At 35.6% G+C, this 8,583-nt stretch overlaps 3 protein-coding genes and 1 long non-coding RNA gene across 4 annotated transcripts in view; 2 read left to right on the top strand and 2 right to left on the bottom strand.

Annotated features, from left to right (window-relative positions):
• LOC118597929 overlaps positions 1 to 388 on the top strand; it is an 863-nt gene extending 475 nt beyond the window's left edge. The window contains exon 2 of the long non-coding RNA XR_004946950.1: positions 15 to 388. This is a non-coding gene — a long non-coding RNA (uncharacterized LOC118597929). The remainder of the gene's footprint in view (positions 1 to 14) is intronic.
• zgc:136439 (uncharacterized protein LOC678627 homolog) overlaps positions 1 to 2,149 on the top strand; it is a 3,703-nt gene extending 1,554 nt beyond the window's left edge. The window contains exons 6-8 of the mRNA XM_024286063.2: positions 1,351 to 1,419; positions 1,495 to 1,553; positions 1,965 to 2,149. Of these exons, the coding sequence (XP_024141831.1) occupies positions 1,351 to 1,419; positions 1,495 to 1,553; positions 1,965 to 2,085 (249 nt within the window). The 3' untranslated portion in view covers positions 2,086 to 2,149. The remainder of the gene's footprint in view (positions 1 to 1,350; positions 1,420 to 1,494; positions 1,554 to 1,964) is intronic.
• asnsd1 (asparagine synthetase domain containing 1) lies at positions 1,848 to 5,188 on the bottom strand. The gene is made up of 3 exons (XM_024286058.2): positions 3,766 to 5,188; positions 3,464 to 3,645; positions 1,848 to 2,468 (listed from the first exon to the last, which is right to left on the bottom strand). Exons 1-3 carry the CDS (start codon positions 5,149 to 5,151, stop codon positions 2,222 to 2,224), a joined length of 1,815 nt encoding a protein of 604 aa, XP_024141826.1. The 5' UTR covers positions 5,152 to 5,188; the 3' UTR covers positions 1,848 to 2,221.
• On the bottom strand, positions 5,062 to 5,955 carry LOC112154857 (ASNSD1 upstream open reading frame protein-like). Its single transcript, XM_024286064.2, has 4 exons — positions 5,710 to 5,955; positions 5,429 to 5,482; positions 5,278 to 5,353; positions 5,062 to 5,202 (listed from the first exon to the last, which is right to left on the bottom strand). Exons 1-4 carry the CDS (start codon positions 5,782 to 5,784, stop codon positions 5,162 to 5,164), a joined length of 246 nt encoding a protein of 81 aa, XP_024141832.1. The 5' UTR covers positions 5,785 to 5,955; the 3' UTR covers positions 5,062 to 5,161.
• Positions 5,956 to 8,583: the final 2,628 nt, after the last annotated feature.

Below are 8,583 nucleotides of genomic sequence, written 5' to 3'. Positions count from 1 at the left end.
AAAAGATAACACAGGTGATGCAGCAAAAAATGATCAAACCATCATTACAGTCTAATGTGTGGAAATGCTTTGAACTCTGCAAAGACCTGTGACCATATAGTGGGATAAATACCCAGGTATTTATTTCTGAGTCGACTTGAATTTTTGGTGACAGATGTCTTAGATCAATTTTAGGTCAGTGAATCGGGTAGTTCAAAATGAACCAATATAGACTATGAATCGTCTCAGAAACCACAAATTATAAAGTTAATCAAATTTGTGTTCAAATGAATCATTACACCCCTACTAAACTGATAATTCATCAATATTTTTAATGTCTTTAGGTTTGTGGGTCATTTCAAAATTGGAAAACATTCTACATCCTATCCTTCATATCTAAAAAAAAAAATACAAAAATGTGTACTTTCTGACTAAATTAACTTGTTTTGAGACCAAATCTACAAAAACATATAGAAAGGAATCCTTGGAAACTATTTTAAAAACACCAATTGAGTCCAGGGTACCCCCTAAAATGTTATATTTTTTAACCTGGTTGTTGTTACAATTGAATGTAAGCATCTTTTTTGTAATATTTTTTTCATTGGTGTCTCCTGCAACCATGGGAATAAAAATATTTCCAATAACTTTTAATACACATGGAGTGTGTGTCACAACATGCAAGTAACCCTATTATCTTAACTTTTTTAGCATAGTAGAAGATTAGAGGAGAATCGCATGATACACTGGACTTGACAGTTTTCCAAAAGAGCAACGCGATGCCTTCTCTTCTATTTTTGATATTTTTACAACATAGAGTAATTGAAGTTATTGCTCTACTCTTATGCAACCCTGACTCATATGATCAAAAAAAGACTATGTTTAATACTTATTAGCATAAGTAAGTTTATCAATTTTGTCATCAGGTAAAAAAATAGCTTCTAATCCTAAGAGAAAGTTAACATTAGTACAAATTTGCAACCTTGTTACCTGCAAAATTTGGTAATATGGTGTCACCAAATTTTACAGAAAACAACTATAATTTAATAAAAAATGCACAATTGATCTGTAAGTTGAGCTTTTAAAGCCTTGAGAGTTTATTACCTATTATTGATGGATGAAAAGCAGATAATCAGCAAATTGAGAGTCTACTTTTAATTTCAAAGCCCTCCAACTTAAGAAGGAACCTTATAAACAACAAGCAACTGACATCCTGACATGAGAATGACTATCATCTGTTAGGATTTTTATATCTGCATAAAGTTCTTTTCACATTCGATCTATTTGTTAAATAAAAGTATAATCAGGAGATGATCTCATCTACGTTTTTTGTCTCTGTCAGTGAAACTTAAACGATTTTCTGTTTGGTTTCAGTGCCCTTGCTTCTATGTGCTTTCAAAGAACAGCCTTCATCTGCTGGACACATTCCTCAAGGAAAAGATGGTAAATTTAATATTACTTTTAAACAATATATATATTTGAATGCAGGAAAATAAGTTCATTTTGTATTATCCACAGGAAGCTCCTATTGAAGAGAAAGATGCTCCTGGAAATTTTATATCTTGGCTTATTTTAAGGTAAACTCTGGTGCTTCTTTTAGAATTTATGTTGAAATTTAATTCAGATAAGTTGCTTAGTTATTCTGGAACACACACCAATTTTTTTAATAACATTTTAAATCCTAAAAGTTTATTCCAAAACATCAGGGCAGGTGTGTCAAACTCCAGCCCTGAAGGGTCAATGTCCTGTTCTTATGTGGTTCTTGCCCTTCATGAATCTGTATCAGAACCTAAAATGTATTTTAAAGTGATCTAATCCTGGTATTCTCTCAGAAATTGTGTATGGATTTTATTATTTGAACACTCCTCTGGTTTGTTTGAAGATACTTTATTCTGTAAACCGAAAAAAACATTATTTAAATAAGCGACTAAAACATTTTTTGCTGCTTATCCAGTTTTAAAATAACACTTTTTTTCTTCTTCTTTCAGAAATCCAGTTTATGTTCATGAAATATCTGGACGTTTTGATGTTGGAAATTTGCCTTCCTATATCGAGTGTGACCTTTACTTTAAAAAAAATCTCCTGGATGTAAAATCCTATATGGTGTAAAGAAACCAAGAACATAAACTGTTTTGCATAATTCTGCGCCCAATTAAAGAGTGATTAAAACAAATAATGAACTATGATTTATACATACTTTTATGTTGAATGTAGTATTCCAAATACAAAATAAAATGTTTACAATCTAATCATAAAGAAGTCGTGTGCATTTGTCCGAGGCCTTTTCGTGGCCGTCTTCCATCTTTGCGATGCGAGAGCCAAACTGCATGGCCCTCTTGGGGAGGACGGCTGATTGGCCGAGGCCCAGCTGTTTAGCGCACAGTCTCAGGAGGAGCTTCTCCCCGACCCCCCGAGGGAGAGACAGATCAGCCTTCTCCCACACAGGCAGGGAGTTCAAGTAGTTCACCACTTCTTCATCCAAGTATGGAAACCTGCAGGTGAAATGATATTTATCAGTAAGCGACAATACCTATTCACAAATAACTATTCACAAATATTCCATTAAACCATTGATGCAGGTCATTTGCAAGTCATATTTATTTAAAAATCAGAATGACAGACTGTTTTAATTAAAGTGGGAAACTTAAAAGGTCAAATTATAAAAGGCAAAATACCCAGGACCAAATGGTGAGAGAGGTGTATCCAGAAAGATTTCTACTTTCCTAACTTATACAATATTTAGTCAAACCAGTGGAGCTTTTAGACCCTCTTATTTTGCAAACCTGTTTGGGTATCACTAGTCAAATATGCAATTGCTTCAATTTTGATTCAGAAGTTTTTGAATCATGTTAAGATATAGATTTAATTTTGTAATTTTGGATTCAAAGCTAATTTAATTATAAAAACAGTTTTCACTAAATAATGGAGGGATTTTTGTTGAAATCCTAAATACCTAAATGAATAAAAAATCAGTTTTTGCCTTAAAAATATAAGAAATACCTAAATGGAAAATCAATTTAAGGATTTGAGGAACTCAGGATTTATTTTTTAAATAAAGATTGATTTAGTACTGTTCTACAATCAATTAAAATCAAGACATATCATGAAATCACTGGATATTTGTTAATCTAACAAGTTGTTTTATGATCATGTCTTGTTTCTCATATCCAAATATTATAACGGCTTAATTTAAGCCAAGTCACAAACATGATACACTGTAAAAACATAAATAAAGTTTTCTTTCATATTTAAACTAAACATTTTTTAACTTAAATAGAATAATATTTGTATTTATATAAGTACACAAATGCTCTAAAGCTAACATAACTATGACACTATTTAACCAGATGACACTAGAGAACGGCAAAGAAAAAAAATACCAAATGTGTGAACAAATTAACTACGTTGTACTTATTAAATGGGGAAAACAAGTCATTTCAAGCAGTGATCTTAAGTCTGGCCGATGTGATTCTGGTTTCACTCTTACCTCGCTTCTTTTCCGTGATCTCCTATCACTCTGTCATCTCTGCCCAGGTTTCTGGATGATATCCTTGCCAGCTCCATGGCGAGTTCCTGGATCAGCCCTTCATGTCCACTCATCTTGAATCGTACTCTGTGTCTGGAGTAACCTGCAAGCTGCTCATCTGCACCGATTCCTGTCAGAATGACCTGCAGGTTTAAATTAGAAACACAGAACAGCTCTTCAACAATTCCTTCATACTCCACACAGTAACTACACAGAGATCATGGATTTGTCAAGAGTAGGAATCAGAGTTTGATGTGTTTTACCTTTGCAGACGATGTGAAGGCTCTCTGCTCCATCTCCTCTGTAACGACTCCTTTTCCTCTTGCTGCAAACCACACAGCACAGCCAATGCTGTCATCTAGAACTGTATCCAGTGGATGAACTAAATGGCAAATTCGCTCCTGTCGCATTTGTTGCAGCTCCTCTTGTGTAACGTTGATTTCAACAAAATTCCACTGTCGTTCAGGATTCAGGTCTTGTAGTTCCTTGAGGCCAGCTTTTCCAGTTATCCTGTCCGGAACATCAAATGGACTGGACAACTGAGTTCTGACCCGATCTGTATTGGAATCGTTGGATTTCTTTTTTTGTTTGTTGAGTTTCTTTTCAGGCTGCTTTTTTGGCTCTTTTAGTTTGAAAGCGACATTAAGAAGGTCTATTGGCTGATGCACAGGTATGTGTTTGTCTGCTAAAACGGCAAGGATCATTGAATCAATGCCTCCTGAAAAGAGAATTGCAATGCTAGCCTGGGCACTGCTAAAAAGTGAACTATCTTTTGTCACAAAAGGCAGTGAATGAACTCGTCGCCTCACCGCCTCACTCAGGACGTCAATAAGACGGTTCACCACTTCAGTTTTCTCTTTGCTGATTAGAAGCTCCTCTAGATTGCCTACAGACACCTGCAAACTTGGATTAACTTCGACCTTTTCTTCTGGAATGGACATATTCAAAGGACAAACAGGTGAGGTGAGTGATAAACTTGCTTGATTCATCTCAAAAGTGCACCCACTGGGGACAGAGTTCATCACACGTGAGCTCATGTCATTTCCTGCCCAGGGAAAAAGCTCAAATGACACAGAGCCAGTCTGAGCAGCTGCCTTTACATCAACCTTATACACACCAACAGCTGGGACTTCTTTCCAATCAGACTGACCGGGTATAGAAATACCAGCTGCCACAGAGGTCAAAGTGAAGACACCAATCTCTGCATCATATTTCCACAGTAAGCTTCGCCTGCCAAAAAAGTCTCTGCCAAACCAGAGATAATCTCCAGCCTTTTGGTAGTAAACAAACGTCCAAGGCCCCTGAATGGCAGACAGAAGGGCCAGAGTCTCTGAAGAGTTTTTGCAGGAAGACAACTTCTGACAGATAATAGCTGTGTCATTCTCTTCTGGCATGACAGAAATCCCTCCAAAAACCTCTCCATTCCACATCAAGACATTCCCAGCGTCGTCTTGAAACGGCTGAGGAGTAAGGAGACCCCTCATATGGAGAACATGGGCAGAAAATGAGCAGTGACAGCTCAAGTCTCCAGCTGGAAACGCCAGCTCTTTGCTTGAGTTGGGGCCCCTTCTTTTCAGAAATTCACAAGTTCTTTTGTCCTTCTCAAATTGAGCAGCTGATAAACTCAACTGAAAAAAGATTCCACACATTGTTGCAGCTCTAAATATCCTGCAGCTCTTTTTTCAAGTAATCCAGATCTTCTGCAAAAATGAAAGCAAAAAAAAAGTTATTAAATATTATCAATGCAAGGCGGATTAATGGATGCAAACACATACTTTTGCTTGAAGACAAAATTTGGCTTTTGTCAGCCAGGAAGAAAATGTTGCTATTTCTCTGTTGGATGTACACTTTCTGAAAGAATTAAAACAACAAATTACCACAAGGAATGGCATGAACCCACCAACACAAATCCAGAACAGTTATTACCCTGTTTTTCTTTAGGTTAGAGAGTTCATCCACAACAACCTTCTGCTCTTTGACCTGGAAACAGCAAAAAATGGTTATAACACGCTAACTTTATGAAAGCTTCAGGTGATTTATCGTGTTTTACGGAACATTCTTTTTGCGAGCATGAGTAAATATAAGCTTGTTAAAACAGTAAACACATATTATTGTTGTTTAAACACTAACAAATATTGATATTCAGCTTTACGTTACTGGATGCATAGAGGATGGGTTAGCTGTTAGCGCGTTTGGGCAAAAGTTACCTTTTTGCTAAGTTCCTCTTTATACGCAGTTTGTTCTTTGGAATTATCGGAGTTTTCGTAGTTTTTTGAAGACATTTTGATAAAGGAGCCACGAGGGGGAAACTTTAAATGTAATATTTCTTATGACCGCTTCTACTTTTCCGATAAACACATGTCCGGATATACGTAAAAGCTTTTCCGGCCTGGTGAAGAAACCAGGCTAGTCTGAATTACACTGCCACCTAGAGGCCAGATTTGTAAAACATCCACCACACTTCTCAAAGGCTGGTAGCCTTAGATGCCTATGCTGGCACCTGCCAAATGAAGGGTAAACACCGACGAAACAAAAATGTCTTCAACTAACAGATTTGTTACAATTTACTTTTTTAAGGTAAAAAAAAAAAACGTATTATTGGTCTACTAAAAGAATGTTAATAAACTTAATTGGATCAAAATTCAAATAGCTAAGCAAGTTTAAAAGAAGCAGACGTTTCCATTCAAAGATAACACTTTCATCAAAAGAAAAAAATATATCAGATTATAAAAATAATAATAATTTGCTCCATAAATTAAATAAATGTTGTAAAACATTAATCAATTAAATAATCAATCCTTTGCATATTTAATTTCTTGATCATTTTGTATTAAAAACCAGATGAAACTATTAATTAAAGTTAAATAAATAAATAGAACAATGTCTTTGAGGAGAACAAAGAAATCCACTTTACATTTTATTAATTCAATTCAATTAAATTTTATTTATAAAGCCCAATATCACAAAGAAAAAAAATGCCTCATTGGGCTTCATGCCAGTAAGTTTGCAGATACACGTTTAGTCATAAAATATCAATAGCTAAAAACTAAGTATATTATTGCTAAAAATATTAGTAATTGCAACTGAATGTAAGAAAAATGATCACAAACTGAAAAAATATTAAAGCGATAATAAAAGAATGGAAAACCAAACTAAAAAGTTCATGTAGGCTAATGGAAAAACAGATTGAATCTCCTTATTTTCAACCAGAGATGGAATGGAGTAAAAGAATGTATACGTATGACACATACTCTAACAAAAATGGACAAATGAACCAACAAATAAATTGAAGACAGCTCAATTAAGATCTAACTCGTCTTCTCCTTTTTTATTGTTTTTTATTTATTCATTTATTTATTTTTTTACTATTTTAGTTTCTCTTTTTGTTTTCTGTCTTTGCATGTTTTTTGTTTATAATTTGTTGTTAGATGTATGTATAATTGTGTGTTATGTATGTTTATGGAATTTAGTAAGATCACCATAATTGCTGGAAGATTTACAGGTTTTTTTCTTCATGATTTAGATTTTTGGTTTTGTTTGTACAATTGAACAAAAAAATGTCATGTTGTTCCTTTTTATGCAGACATAAAAGTTTCTAAAGGCTGCACCTTTGTTGAACCTACTCTTCACTTTAATCCCAAACACACACACACTTCTCAAAGGTCTGGTTTTTGGGGAAAAACACACTTCCAGTCAACAGCAAGACTGAAACAGTCTAAAAAGATGATGTCCTCATTTTTTTACTTGTAAAACAGAACTAAAACAGTAGTTGAAGACAAACCAGCTTCCCTATTTAGATTTTAGCTATATCATGACATATTTTCATCTTCAGCATATCAAAGTGGGAAAAAAATCACGTGCATTTTTTATTGACTTGCTCTGTCTGCAGGCAAACAGATGCTTAACCTCATTTAAAGCAGTTCAAACTGAACCCCCACCTCCCTGCACAAAGAACATACACACAACCAGAGCAAAAATGAATGTTGAAATACCTGCTGAACTCTTCTGGCTGTTTCAACCTTGTCATTGCCTATTTTCTTCCGTAGTCCAACAGCAGTTCACTGATTTTTTAGCTCAAACTCGCCAATTTGAGCTAAAATTGAGCCACGAAGCTCATAAAAAGGAGAATATTAGCTAATCAGTTCACTGAAAAATAGTATTTTCCATTATTTCTGCTATTGATGATTGATAAAATATAGTTTGCAACTGAGCGTATGGTAGTGATCAACAGTCGACACAAACGTGATTGATTTTTCTTCGGCAGTGGGTCAAACAGCTATTCTGTGCAAACACATCTGTTTCTGGACAAACACACCTGTGTAAAGTTTCACATGGGTTTATAAACTTATGGGATGCAACACTGAAATGATTTGAAACAGCTTTTCGGGCATTTCTTGTCACATTTTGGACACAGTGTCTGAAAGGGACCTTTGGTATTTATTTTTCTAGACCTGAGGCACTGATAGATATTCGCAGAAACAATAAGACCACAGCGCTATCATCCTTCTAAAATGGGTAAAGCTAATCATTATCATTGTTTCTGATGTTCTTAGGCCCTTTGATGGTTATTTGTTTCAATGCAGACTCTCATGAGACTTGCAGAAACCTCCAGGACAGCCTCCAGTCTTTTTTTAAAATCTTCAAAACCACTTTTCTCACACACATTTCAGCTCTTTTGCAAAAGAGACTAAGGGGTTTGGTCCAGGTGAGATTTTCCACGCTCCATCTCGATCCTTTCTTTAGCCTCGGCTTCAAGCGCCAGGCCGCAGGAGCGGAGTCATATTTATATTTTTATTCTGGGAGGACAAATTTAGCCCACGTAAACACCGCTTGTTGTCCCAAAGCTGGGCTGTAGAAGGGGCAGACATACCTGTAGGTCACATGACCACAAAATAACAGAGCAGCCGTCTAACCGCTGATGACAGCCACCTGAGACACCGGCCCACTAATAGTGTGGCTGGTAATCTGTTTGTACCAGCTCAATGTGTGCAGATTTTTGAAAGGATGAGAGTTTTCTGTGAACCCTGAATAGATCACAATGGGATTGGAGTGGCTATTGTTGCAACCTGACTCAGAATATA

This window comes from Oryzias melastigma, linkage group LG21 (assembly GCF_002922805.2).
Source record: "Oryzias melastigma strain HK-1 linkage group LG21, ASM292280v2, whole genome shotgun sequence".
Lineage (NCBI taxonomy): Eukaryota > Metazoa > Chordata > Actinopteri > Beloniformes > Adrianichthyidae > Oryzias > Oryzias melastigma.
This window is presented reverse-complemented; position numbering and strand designations above follow the sequence as displayed.